At 56.0% G+C, this 27,013-nt stretch overlaps 1 protein-coding gene across 2 annotated transcripts; it reads left to right on the top strand.

Annotated features, from left to right (window-relative positions):
• The first annotated feature begins 3,799 nt into the window (after window positions 1–3,799).
• On the top strand, window positions 3,800–27,013 carry WDR45B (WD repeat domain 45B). 2 transcript variants are annotated; one of them, XM_072745379.1, is made up of 10 exons: window positions 3,800–4,037; window positions 9,587–9,661; window positions 15,216–15,317; window positions 18,526–18,613; window positions 19,749–19,843; window positions 23,028–23,218; window positions 23,789–23,874; window positions 24,581–24,682; window positions 25,273–25,394; window positions 25,747–27,013. In XM_072745379.1, the coding sequence occupies exons 1-10, from the start codon at window positions 3,971–3,973 to the stop codon at window positions 25,851–25,853; spliced, it is 1,035 nt and encodes a 344-aa protein (XP_072601480.1). In that variant the 5' UTR covers window positions 3,800–3,970; the 3' UTR covers window positions 25,854–27,013. The 2 variants fall into 2 exon arrangements, with proteins under 2 accessions (XP_072601480.1, XP_025855781.1); XM_025999996.2 differs by lacking the exon at window positions 3,800–4,037 and adding an exon at window positions 8,872–9,192 and having other exon boundaries at window positions 25,747–26,241.

Here is a 27,013-nt window from a genome sequence, read left to right on the forward strand (position 1 = left end):
TCTATACACAATATACAGATTTTTAGATATTTAAGGGGCCTGAGAATTGGAAGCAACAGCTCTATCTGGAGATGGGCAGGTGAGGCCTAGAGAGGAGAAATGAGCCCGGCCAGTGCTGGTCTCCGCTGAGGGCCTAGGCCCAGGCTCCAGGCCACTCCTTAAGACGACTGGTAATGTTCTAGAAGGAATATCCTATAGTTCCCCAAGCCCCTGTGACCTGGAGCTCTTCCGGTGTTTCTGGAGCACACTGGTCCCCAGGGGGACACCAGAAGCTGGCCGAGCCAGTGAGGAGCCTCCAGGCCTCTGCCCACACCTGGATCTCAGGCTCCTGCCCCCCGGGGATAAGGGTACATTTCTACCATGCTCGGCACTCCCAGGGTGGGGCACTTTGTAATCATAGCCCCGGGATGGGCCAGGATGGCCCAGGATGGCCCACGATGGGCCAGGATGGCCTCAAGATGGCCCAGGATGGCCCAGGATGGCCCCGGGATGGTCCGGGATGGCCCCAGGATGGCCCCGGGATGGCCTGGAATAGCCCCAGGATAGCCCTGAGGATGGCCCCGAGGATGGCCCCTGGATGGCCGTGGGATGGCCCGAGGATGGCCCTGGGATGGTCCAGGATGGCCCAGAGGATGACCCCGAGGATGGCCCCGGGATGGTCCAGGATGGCCCTGGGATGGCCTGGGATGGCCCCAGGATAGCCCTGAGGATGGCCTGAGGATGGCCTGAGGATGGCCCCAGGATGGCCCCAAGGATGGCCCCGGGATGGCCCAGGATGGGCCAGGATGGCCCCAAGATGGCCCAGGATGGCCCTGGGATGGCCCGAGGATGCTTCTGCAAGTCATACTTCACAGTATAAAGTGCTCTTAGCAAACGGAAGGTATGGAAGTAAAGTGTGCATGTTTTGGTGGTGAATGTACTAAAATATGTAAAGTGAACCCTGGAAAAACCGCCTCCCACACTGTGTCTTCCCCGGCCCACCCCGCTGGCAAACCCACCCAGAGTGGAATCAGGAATATCTGATTGTGCCCCAGATGTTTCTAATTCTCTTTTTAAGCATCTAGATTCAAAACATCACGGACAAGTGCATCTTCCGTCGCCCTGTGAAGGTCATGGCCCCATGCAGCAGCCTCCGGGACAGAGAACTCACGTCGGTGAGGGGCTGCACAAGCGGACCCTGACCCGGGAGAAAGGGTCACGTGAGGCTCCGTGGCATCGGCCTGCCCAGCAGCGGCAGGTGGAGCGGCTGCCCTCTCCAGAGAGCCTCCTCATCGAGGCAAGTGCTGGGGGGCAAGGGAGGCGGTCCAGCCGCAGGGGATCCCCATGGACAGCCGGATGGACACAGGAGGGCCCAGCCAGGAGGGGGTGTGCTCGCTGCCCAGAGCTACCGGAGGCTGTTGGCCAGACGGAGGGACATGGTGGGGACGGCGGCACATGGCTGCCAGGGACGGGCCCGCGGTGGCACCGGGGCGGCTGGAGCCGGGGCTGAGCCGCGTCCTAGGCAGGGCTCGCCGTCCTCGCCCCCGACCCTCCTCCCGGGCCGACCCGCGGCGGGGTCTGCTGGGCCGCTGAGCCCGCGGCCGCTTTCTCTCCTCTCTGGGTCCTCTCAGCCTTTCTTCCCATGATCCGCCGCTGAGCTGAGCGTGCGAGTCCGGCTTCGCACCGTGCTCCGCGCTGCGGCTCCCTCCCGCCCCTTCCCACCCGAGCAGCGCCCCTGAGTTCTGGGGCAGGAGGGGGAAGGCGGGAAGGGAGCCGAGCCCGGAGCGGGGCGCCCCCAGCTCCCCAGACCCCGGGCGATTGTGAGCCGCCTGCGGACGAGCGTGTTTGGAAGGCGGGAGAACGGGCCCAGGTCCAGGCGGCCCGGACACTGCCCGCTTCCCGGTCCCACGGGCTCTCCCCTCCGGGGCCGCGGTCAGGCGTGGGCCCGAGTGCCAGCCTCTCGGGCAGCCTTCCCGCCCCGACTCTGGGGAGCGCCTCACGGGGCCGCTGCGTGCTCTGCGGGCTTGATGCCGCCCTGAAATTGGGCCACTGCTTCACACTCGGCCTTCGAAATGGGGATGATGCGTGGCGGCTTCCTGGGAGGCTCTCTAGCCATTTTACCCGTGAAATAAATCACGTGCAGCCGCCTTGGAGCCTTGCCTCCGAAGCCGTCCGCACGCTGCGCGTCTCCCACGGCTGCTCTGCCGGGGCACTGCCCGCCAGCCAGGCCTGGTTCCTTCTGGAAGCTCCTGGAGACAGTTCGGGGCTGCTCCAGCTCCCTGGCTCCTGGCTGTCCCCAGTCTCTGCCTCTGCGGTGACAGTGACACTCCTTGAAATGTCGTTACCTTCAGGGCCCACCTGGACAATCCAGGACAGTCTCTTCTGCCCCGAAAGGAGCCACATTTACAGGGTACAGGGGTGGGGATGCGGACATCGTCATCACTCAGCCCACCGCGTGTGCCCCCGGCAGTGGGCGATCCGGGTCTTGCCCCCAGGAGCGCCGCCATCCCCGATTCTGCGTACACCACACCCTTTGCCCTCCTTCTGCGACCATCCCCGTGCATACCTGCCCCCGAACAGCCGTGCTCCGTTCGCCGTTTTGAGCTTCACACCAGAGGTGCGCTTCTGCAACCTGGGTCTGATGCTCGACGTTGTCTGGAGACTCATCACCCAGACACTAGCGGCTCAGTCGGTCCCATTCGTGCCTCTGCACCACCGCGTGCTGTGGGTGGTGGCACGCGCTTGCTTCCCCACAGGCGCTTTGTGCAGCATTTCCACCCATTTTGGAAAACCCTTAATAACCCATCATGGCCCCAGACACCTCGCAGAGTACCCCCCCCCCCATGGAGACCCTCCTCGGGTCACGGGGACACACAGGGTATCCTGAGGCTCCGTGAAGCATTTCTGTGGCCTGTGTTGTTAAAACATTAGATGTCGTTTTCCTCCTAGAGATAGGGAGCTGGGCTTTGGGAAGCAACGCACCTCTTCCCTACGTCCTCCATCTCCGCCCAGCCCCGGTGTGCGTCCGAGAGGTAAGAATGTTCCCCCACCCCATTAGGAGAGGGAGTCAGTGAGGAGCCTGGCCCTCATTTCGAGCCACTGCTCCCATCTTGGCCTGAAGGCTTGTGAGCTACCAGTGGGCCGTGCTGGTGTCCTGGGGTTGCCGCAAGCAGATGGCTCAACAAGGGACACCCATGTCCCCACAGCCTGGGGGCCCCGAGGGGAACCCCCTCCAGCTCCTGGGGGCGACGGCCATGCTCAGCATGTGCTGGCTGTGGCTGCACGGCAGCAGCGTCAGCCTCCCCTCAGGTAGCCATCCCCTCTATCATCTCGCCTTTTCTTTTTTTTTTTTTTTAAAAACTTTTTATTTTATTTTATTTATTTATGATAGTCACACACAGAGAGAGAGAGAGAGAGAGACAGAGGCAGAGGGAGAAGCAGGCTCCACGCAGGGAGCCCGACGCGGGACTCGATCCCGGGACCCCGGGGTCACTGCCTGGGCTGCGGGCGGCGCTGAACCGCCGAGCCACCGGGGCTGCCCTGTATTGTTATTATTTTCGCTGTTTTCAACCAATAAGAAGTCTCTTACACTTAATTTACATGGTTCCCGGGGAGGAGCCTCTCCCTGCGTTTGGGGCTCTGGGCCCGGCTGCTCGCGAGGGGCGCGGTGGGGCGCGGGCGCCCCTGGGAGCCGCACCGCCGTCCCGCGTGGGCTGCCCTCGGGACCCCCCGCCCCAGGCCCCGCCCCTCCGCGGAGGCCCCGCCCCCGCCGCGGCCCCGCCCCGCGCACGTGACATTCTCGGCGCTCCCCCGCCGCCCTGGCCGGGCCCAGGTGGATGCGCTCGGCGCTCCGCGGCTTCCTGGCTGCGCGCGCACGCACGTCCGCCCCTCGCTTCCGGCGCGGCGGCCTCCGCCGGACAGACGGGACCGGGCGCCCGGCCTCCCCGAGGGCATGCGGCGCTGAGGGGCGGCGGACCTCCGCGGCGGCGCCATGAACCTCCTGCCGTGCAACCCGCACGGCAACGGGCTGCTCTACGCCGGCTTCAACCAGGACCACGGTGAGGGCGCCCCTGCGCGCGCCCGAGCCCCGACCCGGGCTCTTCCGGAGCCTCAGCCCCCGCCCGGCCCGGCCGCTCCCTCGGTGCCCGCCGACCCCGGCCGGGCCCGCCCCCGACGCCCCGGACCCGACCCGGCCGCTCCCCCGACGCCCCCCGACGCCCCCCGACCCCGGCTGGGCCCGCCCCCGACGCCCCCGACCCGACCCGAGTCCTCCCCCGACGCCCCCGACCCCGACCCGGCCGCTCCCCGGACGACCCCGACCCCGGCCGGGCCCGCCCCCGACGCCCCCGACCCGACCCGGCCGCTCCTCGGACGCCCCCGACCCGACCCGAGTCCTCCCCCGACGCCCCCCGACCCGACCCGGCCGCCCCCCGCCGCCCCCGCCCCCGCCGTCCCTCCCTCCTCCCGGCCGCCCCCCGCCCCGCCCCCCGGCGCCGCCCCCACCCGGGCCGAGCCCGCGCTCCTTCCGGGAGCCGCACCCTCCGGGGCAGCCCGGCCCTCGGCTCGGCCCTCGGCCCTCGGCTCGCCCCCGCCGCGTGTGCCGGGTCGGCGGAGGCTCCGCTCTCGGGGGCTCGGCTGCACCGCGTCGGAGGCGGCCCGAGGCGGCCCGGCCGCTGTAGCCCCGGCGGCGGCGGCGTCCTGAGCGGCCCCGAGCCCGCCGGCGCTTCTTCCCTCGCTGCGTGAAGTCGGCGGCGCCAAGGGCCGCCCCGGTGATTGCTCCTCCGGGAAGGGCTTGCGGCCGCCGAGGCCCGGGTGATGCAAGCGGAAGGCCCGCGGGGGCGGCGGCTCGGGAGCTTCGCGGCGTTGGCGGAGCCGACGGTGCTCGGCGCTCGGTGCTCGGCGCTCGGCGTCGCGGGCTGCCTGCGGGGGCCACACCTGCCCGGGCGCTGACCGCGGGGCCCCGCGGGGCTGGGGCGGGGCGGGCCGCGGGGGCCGCGGGGACACGCGCTTGCCGGGGCAGCAGGAGTGGGGCCGACCGTGCTGGGGTCTGACGCGCAGAGGAGGCCCGCGTGAGAGATCCCTTGAAGGAGTTGACGGCGGCGTGACGAATCCCTAAGAAGTAGGTGTGGGGGCGCCGGGATCGGTGAAGGGTCTGCCTCCAGCTCCGGCCCGATCCCACGACCTGGCCTGGGATTGAGTCACGCACCTGGCGCGCCGCTCGCTGGGGAGTCTGATCCGCCTCCGCCCCACGCCTCTCACGGATAATAGCATCTTTAAAAAAAAATGGGAAGAGATGGCAGCCAAGTAGCAAAGGAGAGAAGTAACTGTGAAAACTGGTGGTACCTTTTGTGTTTACAAAAGTGAACAGCTGGGCCCCGGGCGGCTCGGGTGGAGCGTCTGCCTCCAGCTCAGGCGCGACCCCGGGGGCCGGGATCGAGTCCCGCGTCGGGCTCCCCGCAGGGAGCCTGCTTCTCCCTCGGCCTGCGTCTCTGCCTCTCTCAGGAATAAATAAATAAAATCTAAAACAACAACAAAAAAAAAAGTTCAGTGACTTGAACTCATTGAACGCAAGACGATCATTCTTAGACCTGCCTTGATCCTGAGGGAGGAATCTTCAAATTAAATTTCAGTATAGTGATCAGGGCTTGTAATGATGTGGATTAAGAAACCAGTGAAGTTTACGGTATTTTTACAAAGGTTCATCAAAGGTTGTTTTCTTTTAAAATACAGTTGCGTGGGGCGCCTGGGCGGCTTGGTCGGTGGGGCCTGTGAGTCTTGGCTTGGGCTCACGTAGGGGTCTCAGGTCGTGAGATCCATTGAAGCCTGCTTGGAATTCTCCTCTCAAAAAATAAATAAAATACAGCTGTGGCTCTTAAAAGGCTGTATTTCAATTGTCTGAAAAATCCCTTTCTGTAGGCCTAGCTCATTTCATTGTAACAAATTGTAAAGTTAATGTTTTTGAAGGAAAAAATATGCTTTTATACTTAACCTTCTGGTTACCCTTGGGTCAGTTCTCTATTCAACTTATGCTAGATAGTTGAATTTATTATATTTTGTTTTTACACATACGACTTTTAATTTCTACTCCGCATTTTTTAGATTTGAGAGAGAAAGTGTGTGTGAGAGAGTGTGTGCGTGTGCACACCAGGAGGGGGCCACAGAGGGCGAGGAGAACCCCAAGCCAGCTCCCTGCTGAGCAGGGATCCCTGTGGACAGGGAGCTTGATCTCATAACCTTGAGACCATGACCTAAGCTGAAACCAGGAGTCAGATGCTTAACCGACTGAGCCACCAGGCACCCTTCTACTCAGCATTTTTAATGCTCCTTGCAACTTTTGGCTTGAAGTCATTGCTTTTTAAGAGTTTTTTAGTTGGAATATAGTTGACACATAGCATTGCATTCATTTCAGGTATACAAGAAATCATTTTTGAAAAAACTGGCTCATAATTTTTAACATTTAAACTTTTATCTTCTAGAGAAAATTTGCGTGATGGTCTTCAAGACTCTTAAAAGTGTTGACATGTACATTTCTATAATTTGGCTCCCAATGTTCTTTCTAGCCCCTTGGGAAACTCAAATTTGAGTGTGTACCCTTTCTCCATATAGTTGCTTCTCGTCCCTGGATCAAGACCTGAGGCCACGGATTGCTATCCTTGGCCTGCTTCACTGTAGTTCCTGGGAGGGGGCGGTGGGCGGTGGGGGCTGGGGCAGGGGGTGGTGTAGTCGTGGTGTATTTGCACGTGGGCTCTATGTGAGGAGCCGGACAGGCACACCTTGGAGATACTGCAGGTTTGCTTCCAGACCACTGCAGTAAGGGGCGATCACAGGAAAGTCAGATGAATATCTTGATTTCCCAGGGCATGTACAAGTTACGTTTACACTATGCCATAGTCTCTTAAGTGGGCAGTGGCATTACGCGTAGAGAAAAATGTAGGGCAGCCCGGGTGGCTCAGCCTTCAGCCCAGGGCGCGCGATCCTGGAGACCTGGGATCGGGTCCTGCGTCGGGCTCCCTGCAGGGAGCCTGCTTCTCCCTCTGCCTGTGTCTCTGCCTCTCTCTGTGTCTCTCATGGATAAATAAATAAAATCTTAAAAAAAATAAAAGAAAAATGTATATATACCTTAGTTTTTTAAAGATTTTATTTATTTGGGACACCTGGGGGGCTCAGTGGTGGAACATCTGCCTTTGGCTCAGGGCATGACCCTGGGGTCCCAGGATCCAGTCCCACATTGGAGGGAGCCTGCATGGAGCCTGCTTCTCCCTCTGCCTGTGTCTCTGCCTCTCTCTGTCTCTCATGGATGAATAAATCTTTAAAAATAAGAAATATTTTATTTATTTGAAGGAGAGATCACAAACAGGGAGAGTGGCAGAAGGAGAGGGAGAAGCCGATCCCCCCTGAGCAAGAAGCTTGACTCGATGTGGGGCTGGGGCTCTGGCTCTAACCCAGGACCCTGATACTGGGATGCCAGGATCATGATCTGAGCTGAAGGCAGATGCTGGGGGTTGCAGATGCTGGGTGACCCAACCGCTGCACATAACTTAATTAAAAATACTTCATTGCTGGCGCGCCTGGTGGCTCAGCCAGTTGAGCACCTGCCTTGGGCTCAGGTCATGGTCTCAGGGTCCTGGGATCCAGCCCTGCATCGGGCGCCCTGTTCGGGGAGCCTGCTCCTCCCTCCCTCTTCCTGCTGCTCCCCCTGCTGTGCTCTGTCTCTCACTCTGTCAGATGAGTAGGTAGGGTCTTTTTTTTTTTTTTTTTTTTTTTAAGATTTTATTTATTTATTCATAGAGAGAGAGAGAGAGAGAGAGAGGCAGAGGGAGAAGCAGGCTCCATGCAGGGAGCCTGATGTGGGACTCGATCCCGGGTCTCCAGGATCGCACCCCAGGCTGCAGGCGGCGCCAAACCGCTGCGCCACCGGGGCTGCCCGAGTAGGTAGGGTCTTAAAACTATTTCATCGCTAGAAGAACACTAGCCATCATCTGCGTCTCCATCGTAATCACTGATCACCAATCGTCGTAACAGAGCTAATAATGGAAAAGCTTGTCATCTTACTAGAGTTACCAGAACGCGACACAGAGACCTGAGTGAGCAGGTGCTGTGGGCGAGGGTGCTGATAGACGTAGTGGAGGCAGCGCTGCCAACCTTCAGTTAGGAAGACGCCAGGATCTGGGAAGCAGAATGACGCAAGGTGTGCCTGTCTGTGGGGCAAGCTCTGCCGTGATTCCAGCTAACCCGGGCTCCGTGGGGTCCCCAGCTTTGGGCGGGGCTTCCTCTGTGGGAAAAAGTTGGATGAAGACAGCAAGGATGATGCCCAGCCTCTCTAGAGGGCGGTCGCCAACCTTGGATGTTTGCAATACCTTTCCTTCTATCTTTTATGGGAGTAGGCCATCCTTGACAGCACGCACGCCCTAAGTGTTGAGCTTGGCGAGTCTGCCAACCTGAAATCACCTTCCAGCAGCGGTCAGGTTAAGGAACCCAACCCACCTGGCCATCCTGTGCTCCGTCCAGTCACCGCCCCGCTGCCGTCTCACAGCGGTGTGCATTAGTTTTGCTTGTCTCTATTCTTGTGTCTGACTTTTTTCTTCAACATCACATTTGTGACACATTTTCCACACTGCTGAGGATCATTGTAGATCAATCTACCGTTGTAGGGTGAGGGGGCATTTGGGTGGGTTCCCAGTTTTTGGCTATTAGGACGTACTAGTGCAGCTGTGAACATTCTTATGCACGCCTTGGACGAACATGCCTTGTCACTTCTGCAGGGCATATGCACGTCGGGGTGGAGCTGACCACTGTCGTACCTCGCGCACACAGTGTCCCAGAGCCGTGGTAGTGGTTTGCAGTCCACCAGCGGGTTGAGAGGTCCCAGGCCTCTAAATGTACTGTATATTTGTCATGTTCACCATCTTGGCCTTTTGGGTGGACGTTAATTGGACCATTAACAACCTGGTGTGTGACTGTGACGGATTTAAAGCTTAGGCTTGTTGACAGGTGGGAGGAGGTCGTGGGAGGCCTCAGGCCACCTCTGAAAGGCCGCACTGCAGCAGCCCTTTCCTCCCCTGCCCCGGTTTGCTGTGTCCACACTTGCTGGCATTCCTGGCTCGCAGCTGTCCTCTGGGAGGCCTGGGCTTTCCTGTTCTGTCATTGCCTTTCCAGATCTTGGTGTATGACACACAGCACTGGAGAGACATGTTCGGAGTGGGAAAGCCAGTGGTGAGTGTTAGCTAGAGGCAGGTGTTAAGGGAAGCGTGTGGCGGTGGAAGGGCTTGTGGAGGTAGCTGGTGAGCCCCTCCCGGAATTAGTGTTTGGGCAGAGCTGGTCTTCAGCAATGCCAGAGAACGACCCTGCAGGAGGAAGCGGGAGTGATTCCAAAGGCTCTTTTTCAAGTTAGATGGCCGAAAGTGTTGTGCTGGGTTATGCACGTCGTGTGATAGCAGCCCTGGGAGGGTAGTTGTGGCGAGAGCAGACCACGTCCGTGTGGTCAGAGCATCTGCAAGGGGCTTAGGAAAGGCAGCTTTCTCCAGTCCCCTTGTTTTTGCCATTTTGGGCCTGGGGTCCTTAGCTGAGATCTCACTGCAGTGATTAACGTGTCTCTCTCACACTTTAGGATGCTTTGCATGTGGGATGGAAAACGGATTCCGAGTCTACAACACCGATCCGCTTAAAGAAAAAGAGAAACAAGGTAAGAGTAGGTGACATTTCACGGTGTCTCCCTTTTTGCAGCCCTCAAAGAATCTGCATTTTATCTCATGTTTGGCAGAGCGGAGGGGTGGGTGGGGTGCTGGTTTTGAGAATTAAATAGGAGGTTCATGGCCCTCTGCCCCCCTGGACGGGGTGGGGGTGCAGGGGTGGTCCAGATGGCACGGCCCAACTCTGATTGCTCTGGTGGGTGTGAACCTTGAAGCGTCGTGTGTGTTTGCCTCGTCTTCAGGTCTCGCTGGTTGCAGTGGGAGAACACGGTGTAGTTGTTGCGGGCCATTCTCTGTCCCTGCTGAACAGGAGGGCGTAGAGAACTCAAGTAATGGGTTTAATAGAGTATATGGGACTCTTGACCCTTGATAAATGACTGCTTAGAAAATAATATTTGTAACAGTAAGTGTTTTTAAATTTTTTAAAAAAATATTTTATTTATTTATTCATGAGACACAGAGAGAGAGAGAGAGAGAGAGAGAGGCAGAGACATAGGCAGAGGGAGAAGCAGGCTCCTTGCAGGGAGCCCCATACAGGACTTGATCCCAGGACCCTGGGGTCACGCCCTGGGCCGAAGGCAGATGCTCAACCGCTGAGCCACCCGGGCTGCCCTGTAGCCATAAATTATAGTGGCTTCTGTTTACATATTTCAGTGTTTTAAGTTATGTTTTTGTGGAATACAAGTTTTCAAAAGCTTCTTAGGTGAAGTCAGGACTTCTGTATGCTAATATAATGGTGGGCTTTTTTGCCATTTGACAGGAAAAAGTGGTAAATTTTACAGGTAGAATTTTTCCAATTTATTTTTCTCCTAATATATTTTTCTTAAGCTTTTGGTGTCTCCTACGCTTTACTTGATTGGAGAATCAAGCTCTGTCAACAGATGAACAAATCTCAGATCAAAGAAAATGAGAAACATCCTTTTTCTTCCTACAGTTGTGGTTTTTGTTTTAATTCAGTGCACAAGTTATATTTTCTGAGTGGAACTGTTTCTTGTCTGTAGGAGGTAGTTACTGCATCCACTAAACAGCCCCCTTTCATTATCACAACCAATAATCCAGCTTCAGGGATTTTCAGAAATCTTTCTGACCGTGGCCGTGGCTTGTAAGACAGTGGTGCTTTCCACCTAGGACTTGACTTTGTGGGCTCAGCTGTACAACTTCCATTATCAGATAAAGACGGCGCAGGGACTAGTTCAGGGCTCAGGTTCTAGGCCCACACTGTTGAGCGGAATCTGGCTCTATCCCTCACCAGCTGCTGTGTGACGTGGGGCGGCAAGTTCCTCACCTCCCCTGGGCCCCGCGCCTTGCGGGAAATGAAGGTGATACCTGTCTACCTCCCAAGATTAGTGTGACGATCAATGAATTAGGTGCTCAAAACACGTAGGTTGGTGCCTGGCACGCTCTTAGGTGCTGTGTAAGCTCGTGCCTTCCTGCTCTGTCAGCGGCCCTGCGCTCTTACAGGGCACGGGTCATGGTGGGAGTCTCCTATCAGTCTTCTAAGTATCTGACTTTTATTTTTTGATTGCTTAGTGAATTAAGACAACTCTGCTTTATATAGATAAATAGTTACAAAATACTTTGAAACAATTTGACTTGTAAATTCCAGGATACTTTTTACTTAAAGTGCTCCAGAAGCTTAGGAGTTACAGGCTTAGTTTTAGTTTGAATCATTAGCAGTATATTGACAGCTATTTCCTAATTACTGAAATGTTTATAACAAATTCAGGATTTTTTCTAAAAATACATTAGTCAAGAAGCTTTAAAAGTCTGAGTTCCAGGGCAGCCCAGGTGGCTCAGCGGTTTAGCGCCACCTTCAGCCCAGGGCGTGATCCTGGAGACCTGGGATCGAGTCCCGCGTCGGGCTCCCTGCATGGAACCTGCTTCTCCCTCTGCCTGTGTCTCTGCCTCTCTCATGTATAAATTTAAAAAATCATAGAAAAAGTTCCAGAAAGGTTTGCCATTGTCACACTGAGGGCAAGTACTGTCCTCCTGCTGCTCAGCTGAACTGTGTCTGTGTCTGGAGCAGGCTTTCCCTCAGCTTAGCTCGGAGTGAGTTTGAAAAGGATCCTGGTGGGGCCACGCTGTGCTTTTTGATGGTGTATCTGGAGAAGTCCATGCCTATGCACTGTACTTGGTCTGCTGTTACATTTCTGGCAACTGACAACTGGACGCAACACAGCCTGGACCTTGTTTCTGTTTTATCTCGGTGCTTTGTGTTTCCTAAATGAGGAGGAAGGAAGTGTGCCTGCACTTCAGCAATCACCCCCAGATCTGGGCTGTCGGCCCTGTTGTCTCCAGTGTGACTGTGGCACTGAGTAGATGTGATTGGCCGTGAACTGCCTCTTGCAGTTGTGCCCGCCGCTGGCAGGGACTGGAAGCTATAGGAGCTGTTGGACCCTCCTAAGCATTGAGGGTCCTGGGTCTTATTCACACCTGAAGCGGTTGCAGCTCTGCTCCGCTCCAGGAAAGCCGTGGAGGCCCAGGGAGGACTGCCTGGCGTTCACGGTGATGCTGTGGGGCCCGAGTGTAGGACTCGGATTCACATCTGAGCATACACAAGACGGAAGGTTCAGGAATGATGCATTTGGATAGAATAATACCCAGTGATTATAGAAGTTAAGGAGTATTTTTTTAAAAAATTGTATTTATTATTTATGATAGTCACACACACACAGAGAGAGAGAGAGAGGCAGAGACACAGGCAGAGGGAGAAGCAGGCTCCATGCCGGGAGCCCGACGCGGGACTCGATCCCGGGACTCCAGGATCACGCCCTGGGCTAAAGGCAGGCGCTGAACCGCTGAGCCACCCAGGGATCCCCAATAAGGAGTACTCGTTAAAAGTTAATTTCACCTTTTCATTTAGAAACAGCTCTTTTGTGGTGCACAGGTGATCAGAGCCTGCGTAGCCCACGCTCAGTGAGCGTACACAGCCTGCAAGGCGGGCAGAGGGGTTCGGAGGGGCTCCCGTTTTCCGAGTCCCTCACTTGTCCCTCCATGTGACCCGTGCTCTCCATGGGCTGTCGGCAGCCGTATGTGGGGAAGTAGTGAGGACACCGCAAGAAAGCACAGCATGTGACAGACAGGCGGTGCGCAGGTGAGGCCCGCCTGTTCCTGAGCCCGCGGGTGGTGACCGGTGCCTTCCCGTGTCGAGTGCTGCCCTGGGGCAGAGGACAGTGACGAACAAGATGGGCAGGGTCCTCGGTGACACACCCAAGTATCTAGAAATAAGAGGTGACCTGTTGTGCACAATTCCTGATGTCACCCAGTCCAGCAGCCTACCTGAGGTGACCGTGTGCTGGGGCCTTAATCCTCGTTTGTCTGACGTCCCAGAGGTTCACCTGGACTTCGTGCTCGTGCGCTCACCCGGCGTGTCCAAGATGAAGGGACCAGAGAGCGATGAGAGAAGCCTGCAAGGTTGGGGGCGTGAGCTGTCGTGAGGGGTGGCGGTAGCGCGTCAGCGTGCAGCCAGGCGGAGGCTGCCGAGAAGCGGACCATGGCATGGCCTGTTTTACGGCCTTTTTTATTTTTAATTTTTTAAAGATTTTATTTATTCATGAGAGACAGAGTCAGGGACCCAGGCAGAGGGAGAGGCAGGCTCCCTGCGCAGAGCCCGATGCGGGACTTGTCCCGGGCCCCAGGGTCACGACCTGGGCCCAAGGTGGCCACTCCAGCACTGAGCCCCCAGGTACCCCGTGTTTCGTGGCCTCAGTGGTACAGTTCAAGTTGGTAGAATCTTTTTGTAGGGTGATTTGGCAAAATGTGTTTCACTACGGACACACATACTGTTGGATTCACCAATTATACCCAGAGGATTTTATCTGAGAGAAAAAATTGGAAGTTACTAGATGTTTGTATAAAGATATTATTGTTGATCCTGAACAACACAGGAATTAGGGGCAGTCACACTCTGCTCTCCCCACTCTACAGTCAAAAATCCATGTATGGGGCAGCCCAGGTGGCTCAAGCGGTTTAGCGCCACCTTCGGCCCAGGGCCTGATCCTGGAGACCCGGGATCGAGTCTCACGTCGGGCTCCTTCCATGGCGCCTGCTTCTCCCTCTGCTTGTGTCTCTGTTTCTCTCTCCTCTCTCTGTATTCTCAGAGATAAATAAATAAAATCTTAAAAAAAAAAAAAAAAGAAAGAAAATCCATGTGTGACTTTTTTTTTTTTTTAAGATTTATTTCTGAGAGAGAGAGAGAGAGAGAGCTGGAGAGAGAGCACGGGCATGAGCAGGGGGCAGGAGAGATGGAGCCAGAGAAGCAGACTCTGCTGAGCAGGGAGCCTGACATGGGACTTGATCCCAGGACCCCAAGATCATGACCTGAGCCAAAGCCAGATGCCCAACTACTGAGCCCCCCAGGCGCCCCCATATATGACTTTTGGGTCCCCCAAAACTTAACTGCTTATAGTATACTGTTGACCAGAAGCTTTTTATCAGTAGCAGTCAGTTAACATGTGTTTTGTTTTTTATACGTATTATATACCGTATTCATACAATGAAGTAAGCTCAGGAGAAGGAAACAGTGTTAAAATCATAAGAGAAAACACATTTACAGTATCAGACTGTGTTTATTCAAAAAAAATCTGCATATAATTTGACCTGTGCAGTTCACTCCCGTGTCACTCAGGGTCAAGTGGATTGTCAGTCCTTTCTAGCGTTTCTACTAGGCCGTGAATTTTGCATTTCTCACTGAGTGAGCTGATGAACTTTGGAATCATCTCGAATAATCGTGACTGATCTGTTAATTTCTGACTTTCAGAGGTTTTGCTTTCTCTCTTGCCCTTTGCCGTGCCCTCCCTGTGCCAGGAGCTCTGGTCATTTCTCGCCAGAGCTGGGGAGAGCAGCGTGGGCTGGTCCTCCTCTGCCACAGAAACCTTCCAGAGTGGGGTTTGTCTCTCTGAACCCTAAACTTCTCACCAGGTTCCTGTTGCCTTCCCTGAGCAAGGGTTGTCGGTCTTCCTTTTGTCGTGGAGGACATCTGAAAATCTGCTGATGTTTTCTTCTTAACGTAATTCATGAATACTTTTTGAGCATTTCAGACCAGTGAAAGGTGTTTTAAATGATAAACTCAAAAAAAAAAAAGTTATAAACCCTGCTTTTACATTGAAGCTTTTTTTTTTAAAAGAATTTATTTATTTATTGATGAGAGAGAGAGAGAGAGAGAGGCAGAGACACAGGCAGAGGGAGAAGCAGGCTCCATGCAGGGAGCCCGACGCGGGACTCGATCCCGGGACTCCAGGATCACACCCCGGGCTGCAGGCGGCGCTACACCGCTGAGCCACCCGGGCTGCCCTGGTCCATTGGCTTCTTAGGGTGCTGTGGGCTTCGCATTTATACCTGGAAACACGGCTCGTGAGGATGGGTTGCTAAGGGAAGTGCAAGCCCACAGCTCTTTCTCTTGCCCGGCCACCCAGCAGTGTCCTTGCTGATGGGAGTCAGGTGTAGATGGCTGATAAAGTCAAATGCTGAGTGTTACGTTTCCCATTTTTTCCTGTATTTGAATTGTAAAATATACATACTAACTTTTTTTTTTCAATATCATTTCAGAATTTCTGGAAGGAGGAGTTGGCCATGTTGAAATGTTATTCCGCTGCAACTATTTAGCTTTAGTCGGTGGTGGGAAAAAGCCGAAATACCCCCCCAACAAAGGTAAAGTGACAGTGTGCTTAATGATCATGCCTCATGTGTTGTAATGTCGGGAACTTTTTAGAGCATCTGGGGTTTGCGGCTCCATTTGCTCTTCCCTGGTAGCCCTGTGGAGTGTGAAGGACTAGTCACCAACAGGAGGCATCTGGAGAGAGAGGCTTGATTCTGCTGTTCCCGGGAGTGTGTATGGCAAGGGTCACTTGCTTCTATTGACGTAAAGCACGTGCTTTTCAGTGAATGTTGGCCAAACAGGGGGCACGCCGTGCCTGTGGACCCGGTTTTGTTCTGCGTATTCAGCTGTGGGTTGGTATCATAAATGTTAAGGGGTTCGTTTTAAAGCGAGGTATGGGAAGGTTCTTCTTCCTACAAAGAGGCGCTGAGTTGCAGGAGCATCGCTTTGATCGCCACATAGAACAGAACCACACTGGCTCTAGGTGTAAGAGCACTTTTGGTATGTGCGTGCAGGTCTGTGTGTGTTCAGAGATCGCGATGTAAGAGGTCTGGCTTTTAAAGTAGGGGAGAAACAGAGACTACCCACCACAGTTGTGTCCTTCCTGCCTTTAGACCCAGGAATCTCTCGGGGGAAGAGAAAGGAGGGCAGGACAGCGGAAGGGGTGGTAGGGGGATTGGGGCGGTGGGTGAGGACTTTGGGTACAGAGGAGGTGGAATCAGGAAAGCAGCCCGTCCTGGCTTAGGAATGTTCTCGTCTAGAAGCAGTGTGGCGGACACGGCCGCCCTTACTCACAGGAAGGGGTAGGGAGAGGAGTGAGTGGCAAGTGCTGGTGACCTGGCGGCCCTGGAGGACTGTGGGGTCGAGCCCACTGCTGATGGTTCCTGAGCAGGTGGGAGGGGGTGGAGTGCTCTCTTTCCAGCTTCGGCAGGAGGAGAAGGTTCCGGGAGGTGCCGTGGGTGTGAGCGCGAGCTGGAGGTCTCCTGGAGACCACCTGGGGTGCACGACCGTGGCAGGCTCTGCGGCCCCGGCTCAGAGCTGTCAGGGGAGCCCCGTGGAGGGCGTGAGTGGGGTGGAGAGCAGAGCTGCTCACAGGGGTGAGCCCGGGGGAGCAGAGCCTGTGGCTTGGGAGTCCTGAGAAAGGCCATCCCGACGTGACATGGAAGCCGGTGTACTCGGGGTGCAGGGAGGGGTCACTGTGGAATAGAGGTTACTTTAGGGGCATCTGGGGGGCTGGACGTTCAGCTCTTGACCTCAGAGTTGTGGGTTCAAGCCCGGCATGGAGCCGCCTCAGAATTCCTCCCCCTGGCACCTGCGGGGTCGGTGTTTGCCTTGCCGTGAAGCGTGTTACTGCTCACGGAGGAGGAAAGAGAGGGCGGAGCCCGGCCCTACCGTGGCACCGGGGGGTGGGCCACCCTGGGGTCTCCTTCACCTGTCACCTTTGTTCTCTGTTACAAAAAAACCCAAGAAGTTAACGTCTCAGAAAATTTACAGACTTAGATGAAAGCCATTTTCTAACAAATTTTGAGTTAAACCTAAATTTATTTCTTGTAAAAGAATACTAAAGGCAGTTTTAAAAATCAGCTTGGTTTGTTTAAGCTTTTATGAGATTAAGGTTTTTTTCAATATCAAAATTGTTGAATTCACTTTTAATACTTTAGTAATTGCAGATAATAAGATCCACAGCGTTGACACGTGAAGAAGCTGGTGTTTGGTTTATGAAAGAGTTAAAATGAGACTGGAGATGGGTGGTCGCCGTGCGAGCAGGCGAGCAGGCCGGCTGCTCGGAGCCGAGAGGCCTCCTGATTCAGGCAGGAGCTTAGGGGGCACAGGACGGAGAGTTCCAGAACTAGGGGACGCACCTGCTGTCAGGAACTGTTACAAGGCAGACCTGCCAAATCCTGGGCAGTACACAGAACCTCCAGCCACGGGGCCCGCGGGAGGCCGACGGTGACCCCGGGTCCATGGATTTTTCTCACTGCCTGGGGCATTGCATCTGGTCACTTTCCTTTTGTGAGTGAAATTTTGTGCTGCTGGCTCTGGGGATCCGTCATGCTGTTTCCAGAAGTTTCTAAAAAGAGTTTACTCGTATTTGTGACACTTGACGTGGCTCATCTTTGGGACCCATGCTGTTTCCAGAAGTTTCTAAAAAGAGTTTACTTGTATTTGTGACACTTGACGTGGCTCATCTTTGGGCCAGTTTACCTTTGCTTGAATTGCAGACTTGGCGTTAGGTTGTGGGGCCGGGGCAGTGTACTTGGGGGCTGTGTGCGAATCCTCTGCCTGCGAGGTGGTGATCTCAGCGAGGGGGCTGCGGGCGGACTGCCCCCACCCACCCCCAGGGGAGCCCACTTTGGGGATTTGTGAACGAAGAGACTTAGCAAACAGGGACGGTGTTTTGAAGGGGTAAGGACAGAAGCCTCTGCTCCATATTTGAGTGGTTATAAATTTTTACCTTCTCAGTAGTAAATTTTATAAAAGTTTGGTAGTTCTCCTAGGTACTGTGATCTTTTGATTTCAAATTGAGGTCCTGGAGTCCATTCTGGCAGAACTTGCCCCGAATCCCACCTCCAGGACTCCTGTTGGTCATGGGGCCGGGACCCCTGGGGACCGTGTGCCGCCCGGCCCACAACGGAGGCAGTGTCCCTCCCTCACGCTCTTCCCGGACAGCTCTGCGAGACGAGGCTGCGGAGGGTGGCAGGGGTCGGGGTCCAGACGGCCCGTGCCTCATCCCCCTGCGCGCTCCGGCCCTCCTCATCCTCGGGGGTCATCTGTAATGTTCTCAGCCCTTGGGACGCAAACCACTGATGCTTCGTGGACCACATGAGTGTGCGCAGCAGAATGCGACTGAAGAGAGTGAGGACCGTCGGGCGGGGTCGAGAGAAACCCCCAGCCCTGGTTCTTTATCCACGGAAACGGAAGCCTCTCTTCTCTGGGTCCAGGGGTGTCTCCAGCTTGCTTTGGGTTCAGGCGGGTGGAAGCCAGGAAAGGGGGCTGGGGAGAAGTTCGCCTGGAAACTAGGCAAGGTGGGCAGCGAGGAGGTGCGTGCGTGTGCGTGTGGGTTGCGGGGTGGGGGGGAGAGAGCGTCGGTGGGGGTGGTGGGAGGGAGCAGGTGAGCACCCCGCAGCCAGCCACCGCGTTGGGCGGGGTGCAGTCCCCTGCCCCCCCACTCTGAGCCTGGGCGCCGGGAGATCCACAGCTCCGCGGAGGTCGGGACCGTTCCGCCAGGCCCCCGCCCATGAGTTCTCTCTGAAATTTCAGTGATGATCTGGGATGACCTGAAGAAGAAGACTGTCATTGAAATAGAGTTTTCTACAGAAGTCAAGGCCGTCAAGCTGCGGCGAGATCGGTAGGTTTGCCATCTCCGTTTTGAAAGTGGGAATAGCCTCTTTCGCTCAAGACGGCTGAAATACTTGAGGAAAAACGTGTTTGGGAAAATCGTGTCTTCAAATGTGATGATTGTAGTGATGAGCCAAAGGACGTGGGGTTCTCTGTGTTGCTGCGGGGGAGGCCTGAATTCTAGGGGCTTCCACGGATGGTTGGGAAGCAGTGGCTGTGCCTGGCCGTGGCCCGGGGGTGCTCAGTCCTTCCCAGGACGGTCCCCGTCCCACAGGCTCCCACTGAGGACGCAGGGCTGAGCCGCCCCTCGGTCCAGCGTTTCCACACGCTGCCTCAAAAACTGTTACCTGTGGGGCAGCCGCTCTTTCTGCTCACGGGTCCTGTCCCAACGCTTTAATAAAACCACCATTTTGCACCAAAAAACCCCCAAACTGTTACAAGTTGGAAGATGAAGATTTGGAGACTCCTCGCGGAGACGGTGGCTTTGCTGTCACCTGCTGAGAGTACGGGCCTCTCGCAGCCACCACCGTCATGGTGTTGAGGAGGACACAGAAGTCTTTCCTAGTAGGTTGAGCAAGATAGTTTCATTAGATTGGATTTTAGTTTGGTGTGAGGCATATCGACGCTCCGCTACGGGAGGGGCGGAGCCGAGCAGGGTGCCTGTGAACAGGGGACTGTCACACCTGCCTTCTTGGGTAGCTTGTGACTTGCGGTAATGTCCTTGGTAGGGCCCCAACAATGCAGAGGCGGGGGCCATGTCCAAGGACCTGGCCGTTCCCAGCGTTTCTAAAGTATCCAGACGTGGCTCCGGTGGATAAATAACTCCTGCCCCGTGTATTCTATTTGGTTCTTAGTCTGGGTGAAATATTTGATGAGAATGTCCTTAAACCTCCGAGAGATCTGTTAGGCAGCCTGCGCCCAGGGGCCCAGGGGAGAGGCCCTCGTCCACCAGCGCCCTCCACACCCCGGGGCTCACGGGTGACCTGCTCCAGAGACGTCGCCGGCACAGGGCTCTGGTTCGAGAATGGTCCTGTCTGTGCTGTTTGGACTCTCTAAGTTTCAAAATTACAAGAACAAAAATCACAAAAGTCTGGAGTTTCGCTTTGGGGAATAGGAATTCTGATTGTGTTTTTTTTTCTTTCCAGAATCGTGGTTGTTTTGGACTCAATGATCAAGGTGTTTACGTTCACACATAACCCCCATCAATTGCATGTGTTTGAAACCTGCTATAATCCTAAAGGTAAGACGCTCAGAGGAGGGACGACGGGACTGGCTCGTGGGGACGTGTGCGGGGTGCCCTCTGCTGCGGCGGGTCTGCGAGTGGCCGGCGGTGGTGAGATGGTGACACGGGGCCTGAGGCGCGTGGGGCCCCTGACGGAGACCGGCTTCTCTGTTTCCCGTGCACGCGCTTCCCTCGGTGCCCGCCGCCGCCTCCTGGGAAGCTCGGCCCGCCGGCACCTGGCCTGCCAGGCAGGGGCTGCACCCTCCCCTCCCACCACCTTCGGGGGCCGGGTGGAGGGACGTCCCCGTCCCCCACCCCGGGCAGCGGCGGCTGTTCAGGAGCCCCTTGGGGGACCTCACAGTTGGGTGTTTTCACTGGGTTCTGAGGGGTTTCCTTTCCTTTTTCTTCCGGAGCCAGGATTGTATGTGACACTTCCCCATTGTAGCATCTTAATTTCTTTTTAAGATTTTTAGTGTTTTTCTTCTCGCTTTATTGAGCTGTAATATGCATAAAACTCACTCATTTTAAGTGTACGGATTGATAACCCGAAGTCTTGGTAAATGCCCTAAGCAGCCGCGTAACCTCCTCCCCCTCAGTGGAGCCGAGTCCAGGCGGCCCCGTCCACAGCGGCCCTCGAGTTTGGCCTTTTCGGGCCTGTTCGCGCCTTTCTCCTGGCTGACCGCTTCTTAGATTCCTCCGTGTGTCGTGTATTATTCTTTTCCTAGTTTTTATTGCGAAGTAATCGTGCGTGGTGTGGAGAGAGCGGACTGTTCATCCACTGCGGTGGTTTGACTGTTACGAACAGAAGTGGCCGCGAGTGTTCACAGACACGCCTGTGCGTGGAGGTGCCGTTTGATTTCTCTGGGGTGACTGCTGACGAGATCGTTCGTGTGCTGGGTCATACTGTGATGACGTGTCCACGTTTATAAAATACCTACAAAATGTTTTCCGAAGGGGGGTGTCTTCTTGAACCCCCCTCGGGGATCTAGGAGAGCTGGGTCACGGCAGGTCCCTGCCCAGCACTTGGTGTCACTCCGTTGCCTTGGCCGCTGCCGTGGCCGCAGGAATAGTACACGCCTGGGCTTGAGTTTGCGTGTGTCTCTGAGGACTGGCGCCGACGAGCGGCTGGTCATGTGCTTGTTGCCATTCAAACGCCTCTTACGAGGTGTTTTCACATCTTCTCCCATTTTAACATTGTTTATCTTCTCAGTTGTGAGACTTCTGCGTGTGTTCTAGGTAAGGCCCTGGGTCTACTAGTTTTGCAGAGATTTTCACTTGGTCTGTGGTTTTTTGCAAAAAAGATATTTTCTTCTAGAAGCTTTAGATCTTCACTTAGGTCTTTAATCCTTTGTGTGTGTGTGTGTGTGTGTGTGTGTGTGGCGTGAGCAAAGGCCCAGATTTGAATTTTTCTTTATGAATATCCAGTTTCTAGTGCCATTTGTTAAGACTACTTTTTCTGCATTGAATTATCTTGGTACCTTTTTTTCTGATCAGGTGAATAGAAGATTTTTCTGGACTTTTTATTCTGTTCCAGTGGTATGTCCTTTTGCCAGTACCATACTGCTTTGGTATCTGGAGCTTTAAAATAATTCTTAAAATTAGGCTGTGTAAGTCTTCCAATCTTTTTATTTTACAAAAAAATTTTAGTCATTCTAGGACTTCACCTTTCCTTATAACTTCTAGTGTCGACTTGTCTGTTTCTTCAGAAAGGCTGCAGAGACTTGAATTGTGACCACACAGACCCTGCGGGCGGATGAAGATTCTAGCCGTGACCGTAGTAGATCCGATCGGGTCACTCCTCCATCTGTCAGATCTTTGGTTTCCTTTTTGTACATCGCGTTACAGTGTCTTATACAGATGCTGTTAAATTTATTCCTAAGTATTTTGACTTTTTATGTAATTGTTAATGGAGTTTTTAGATTTCACAATTCTGTATTCTCAGTGGCTGGCACTGTGGAGGACATACATTTGACAAAATTCATTCAAGAATAAGTTCAGGGACGCCTGGGTGGCTCAGTGGTTGAGCATCTGCCTTTGGCTCAGGGCGTGATCCTGGAGTCCCGGGATCGAGTCCCACGTCGGGCTCCCTGCATGGAGCCTGCTTCTCCCTCCGCCTGTGTCTCTGCCTCTCTCTGTGTCTCTCATGAATGAATGGTAAAATCTTTAAAAAAAAAAAAAAAGGGGGGGATCCCTGGGTGGCGCAGCGGTTTAGCGCCTGCCTTTGGCCCAGGGCGCGATCCTGGAGACCTGGGATCGAATCCCACGTCTGGCTCCCGGTGCGTGGAGCCTGCTTCTCCCTCTGCCTGTGTCTCTGCCTCTCTCTCTCTCTCTCTCTCTCTCTCTCTCTCTCTGTGACTATCATAAATAAATTAAAAAAAAAAAAAAAAAAGGTAAGTTCAGCAGGGCAGCCCGGGGGGGGCTTAGCGGTTCAGTGCTGCCTTCAGCCCAGGGTGTGACCCCGGGGTCCCGGAATCAAGTTCTGCATCGGGCTCCCCGCAGGGAGCCTGTTTATCCCTCCGCCTGTGTCTCTGCCTCTCTCTGTGTCTCTCAGGAATAAATAAATAAAATCTTATAAAAGAAAAATAAGTTCAGCAGATGTTTCCGATTATGAGGCTGTCTCACTGGAGTTAGCTTTGTTTCTTTTTTTTTTGTTTTGTTTTTTTTAAAGATTTTATTTATTTATTCGTGAGAGACACAGGCAGAGAGAGAAGCAGGCTCCAGGCAGAGAGCCCGATGCAGGACTCGATCCCCGGTCTCCAGGATCACCCCCTGGGCCAAAGGCGGCGCTAAACCACTGAGCCCCCCGGGCGCCCCTGGAGTTAGCTTGGGTTGGTCCTCTCGTACCTTTTACAATAAAAAGATTGTGTGCGTCCGATATAAACGGAAACCCTTGGGGGCGCCTGGGGGGCTCAGTCAGTTAAGTGTCCAACTCTTGGTTTCGGCTAAGGTTGTGGTCTCAGGGTCAGGGCATCCCTCAGCAGGGAGTCTCTCTAGCTTCTCTCTCTCCTCCTCTCCTCTGCCCCCTGTCTGCTTGGGCACGTGTGCACATGCTCTCTCTCTAGGAAAAATACAATCTTTAAAAAAAAAACAGAAAACCCATGCGTAAGTCTTATTTTTTTATTTTATTTTTTTGTGAGGTAGAGGGCAGAGGCTTGTAGACAGTCGTGAGTCCTTGATGGGTTTTTTCTCTGTCTCCGAGCAGGCCTCTGCGTCCTGTGCCCCAACAGTAACAACTCCCTCCTGGCCTTCCCGGGCACGCACACAGGCCACGTGCAGCTCGTGGACCTGGCCAGCACCGAGAAGCCGCCCGTGGACATTCCAGCCCACGAGGGCGTCCTCAGCTGCATTGCTCTTAACCTGCAGGGAACAAGAATCGCAACCGCATCTGAGAAAGTGAGTGCGTGTCCCTCCGTTGACAGAGCCGTGCCCCTGCCCCGCCGCCCTTGCTCCCGGGACATATCGTGTGGGCCCCGCAGAAAGGCAGCCCTTCCTTGGGGGTTCTGACTCTTACGGGTTCCCACCTTCTCTTGGGAATCAAGTCAGAGTTGACTAGACCGTGGAAAAGTCCCGTTACTTGGGGAAAGCTCCTGTTTTTGGCAGCAGAATCACTGTTGCTTTTTGTAACCGGCCATGGAGTTAGAGCAAAGATGGCGTTTCTCTAGACAGGCCTGACAGCCCCGCAGGAACGTCCCCCCGGGCTGTGGGGCCCTCCTCGGCTTCTGCCCGGCCGTAGGGGCGTGGGTCAGTGGGGGGCTGGCGCCCAGGGCTCTGGCTCCTGCCCGGTGCTGTTGGGCTGGAGAGCCACCCGCTTCTCGGGGACAGCGGAGGGAAAAGTTGAGCGTTAGATGATGGGCGGGAGTTTGGGAAGGGGTTGTACGGGCTAGTGGGTTTGTGGGTGTGATATTCGTTTAAGAAAACTAAAAAATCGTGAATGATAATAAAACACTTCACTGTTTTTCAAAGGGGACCCTTATAAGAATATTTGATACTTCATCAGGGCATTTAATCCAGGAATTACGAAGAGGGTCTCAAGCCGCCAACATCTATTGGTAAGAGAGCCCACCGTTCCCCCGGGGCCATGGCTTTGGGTGGCCGCATGGGCAGGGCGCATGCGGCGGAGGGCGCGTCTGGGTCCCCACCTGCTGTGGGGGGTCAGGTGTGAGCCTGTTTTATCAGGACTAATTTTAAATTGTTACTGTGGGACTATGTCCACAAGGAGAAGGAATACGATTACCTGCCGTTGACCCATCGCCCTGCCTCGTGCTTGTCCTACTTGCCGTCTTCCTCCTCCTCACTGGCCTCCACCTGATTCTCCTGGGGTATTTTAAGGCAGACGCCACGGAACTCGTTAGCTCGTCTGTAATCAGTTGGGTGCCCTGTGAGACACCGCGGCCCGTGGGGTTTCGTCCTTCGCACCCGTGGCCTTGGCTGGTGCTTAGCAGCATTTGGGTCCGTGTGATAAACATGTGATTAATACGTGACTGTAGGGACTGTGCCTATGGAGCCCTGTGGGGTCTCCGGTGTCTGCCCTCAGGGCCCCGGGGCCTCCGGGAGGGGTCCGCAGGGAGCCCCTCCCTCTCCCTGGCACCCACTCTACTGGAGGGGGGCTGCGTGGGCTGGCGAATGGGGGCGGTGGTGCTCGGGGTCCTAGGAATGCGAGGAGGCCAAGGTCCGGGGCCAGCTCACAGGCCGCTGCTGCGGGTGGGCGGCTCCTCTGTCCGCACGGAGGCACAGCTCCGTCTCGTGTCCCCGCAGCATTAACTTCAATCCAGACGCTTCCCTCATCTGCGTGTCCAGCGACCACGGCACCGTGCACATTTTTGCTGCCGAAGATCCAAAAAGGAATAAACAGTCTAGGTGGGTTTCCGGAGTTAACCGGCCTCGCCCCTCCTTCGGGCACACTGGGCATGGGGTCACAGTCGGGTCTCGGTGCGCACTTGGCTGTGTGACGGTGAGGGCGGCGACCCTCGGGCAGCCCAGCCGCGGAGGCCGCGGGCCACGGTACGTGCTACCTGTAGCTTTATTACAAGGACACGGACGCGTGGTCCGTGTTACGTGCAGAAGAGACGGGAGTTGACCGCTTGTTACTGGCCGACGGGAGGGTCTGAGGTAAATGTGGGGAGTTGGTAGTGACGCAGGGAATTTCAGCTGCACGCGTGGGTGTCCCTCAGCCGCTCCTGGTCGGCGGCCACGGAGCGTGGCACGGGAACGGGCACGCCGGGCCTCCTTGCCGTCTGACGAGGGTCCGGTCCCCGTCCCGATCGCGGACCTGGGCCGGGGCCGCGCCCCTCGTGCCGCACTTGCCCAGTTCCCGTGAGCCCGCATGAGCACTTCGGTTTTCCACGTGACGAGACCAATTGAAAGGACAGACTGCGGCCCGGCTCGGGCTGCGAGGGACCGGGCCCTCCCCGAGCCTCGGCCGTAACCGCCTTCTCTCCCTCCCCTAGTCTGGCCTCCGCCAGCTTCCTCCCAAAGTACTTCAGCTCCAAGTGGAGTTTCTCCAAGTTTCAGGTGCCCTCAGGCTCTCCGTGCATCTGTGCCTTTGGAACGGAGCCAAATGCCGTCATCGGTAAGTGGGGCCCACGGTGGCTGCCCCGTGCTCGCGCTCCCGGGCGGTGTCCCACGTGGGGCCTGTGCGGCCGCAGGGGAGACACCAGCCCTGGCCCGGGGCGCCCCAGCAGCTCGTGGGTGCTTGGACTGATGACCCCATGGGGCTTCCCCACGTGTCAGTCGAACATGGGCGCCCCCAGAACGGTCGGGGCTCCCGGCCGCCGTGGGCGCGGGGCGGGGCGGGGGCCCCCATCAGCCACACTCACTCTGGGTGGCCACCTGGGGCAAGGCCATTTCCGGGTGAGCGCGGCGCGGTCTGCTGTTGACCTCGCGCGGAGAAACGGGAGTGAAACGGTGTCCTTCTGTCTCAGCCATTTGCGCAGACGGCAGCTACTACAAGTTCCTATTCAACCCCAAGGGGGAGTGCATCCGGGACGTCTACGCGCAGTTTCTAGAAATGACCGATGACAAGCTGTGACTCCGCCGGGCGCGAGCAGCGCCCACGGCTGGCCACCCCAAGGCGTTGTGTGCCCGTCAGACTCTGGGGCGCTGCGGTGCCCGCGGGCCTCATGCTCACGGCGGAGGACCCCCGGGACCGCGCTCCTGAAGCCATCCTGCGGTTGCCTGTTTTCCGAGCAGGGCTTCCCGTTTCCAGTATTAAAGAAGGATCATCCTCCCGGCAGTGTAGACGCTCCCGTGGCTCTGAGCAGCCGGCCCGACTGCTGGCCTGTCACCCATAGTCCAGCTGTGACGCTCGCTTCCGTGCTTCCGCCGCCCCCGCCTGCGCCCCGTGCCCTGGGCGCTCCACACGCGGACTGCGCTGACACAGCGATGGACGCATTAAAATTTGTTTTGGCCGCAGAGTCCATCATTTTCCCTGAGTCTGTCACGGGGGGTGAGCACGCGTGTCCGTGTTCGTCCTGACGGCCCCGGGTCTCCACGCGGGGCCACGGTACCAGCAGCCTTAGAACAGGAGGGAGGGGTTCCTTCTCCATCTGGACGTGAGCAACGACTCCGCCGTGCTGGGGAGCCCAGGGTGGCGCCCCCTGCGCCGCGACCCCGCCGTCCCCGAGCCTGTCGCCAGCCTCGCAGCAGCTGCGTGCTCCCGGGGCGCCGTCCTGTCGGAGCTGCTGGAATCGGGGCAGAGGCCCGGCGCTCCGTGGGCTCGCCCCCGGGTTTCCGTCGTGCGTGGGGAGCAGAGCAGCGCGTAGCTCTTCAGACCAGCCCTCCGGAGGGCGGCACCCGACGGGGATGGAGGGGGGGCCGGGCATCGGGCGCACAGGCCACGGCCGCGGGCAGTGCTGGGGCGAGAGGCCCGCCAGGACCTTTCCTGGCATTGGGCTGAGGCCGGTCATGGGCTCTGTGGTCTTAGTGCTCCCGGAGGGATGTATTTGATTTTCTTAAATTCCTTTTAAAGAAACCGAGTTTCCCGGTTCTGGTTTCCGGTTGTGAACGTTGAAAGTCTGGGGCCGCAGCTGTCGTCCTGCCGGTTCTTTTACTGTCATGTAACCAACTCACTTTGTACGTGGATTTCAGTGTAAAGTCTGCATGTTCCTTTCGTGTGTATTTAATCATGAAATTTAATTTTGCACTTATTTGTAATGTTCCTTTTAAATAAAAGTGACTAATTTTGTTGTA

The sequence above is a fragment of the Vulpes vulpes genome, chromosome 2 (genome assembly GCF_048418805.1).
Source record: "Vulpes vulpes isolate BD-2025 chromosome 2, VulVul3, whole genome shotgun sequence".
Lineage (NCBI taxonomy): Eukaryota > Metazoa > Chordata > Mammalia > Carnivora > Canidae > Vulpes > Vulpes vulpes.

What these genes read in the sequence shown, in the direction of transcription:
- WDR45B (XM_072745379.1), top strand. Translation starts at nt 3,971, where the DNA reads ATGAACCTCCTGCCGTGCAACCCGCACGGCAACGGGCTGCTCTACGCC. An exon ending in CGGCTTCAACCAGGACCACG is followed by an intron (nt 4,038 to 9,586) that starts GTGAGGGCGCCC and finishes CTCACACTTTAG; the next exon opens with GATGCTTTGCATGTGGGATG. An exon ending in CAAGCCGCCAACATCTATTG is followed by an intron (nt 23,875 to 24,580) that starts GTAAGAGAGCCC and finishes GTGTCCCCGCAG; the next exon opens with CATTAACTTCAATCCAGACG.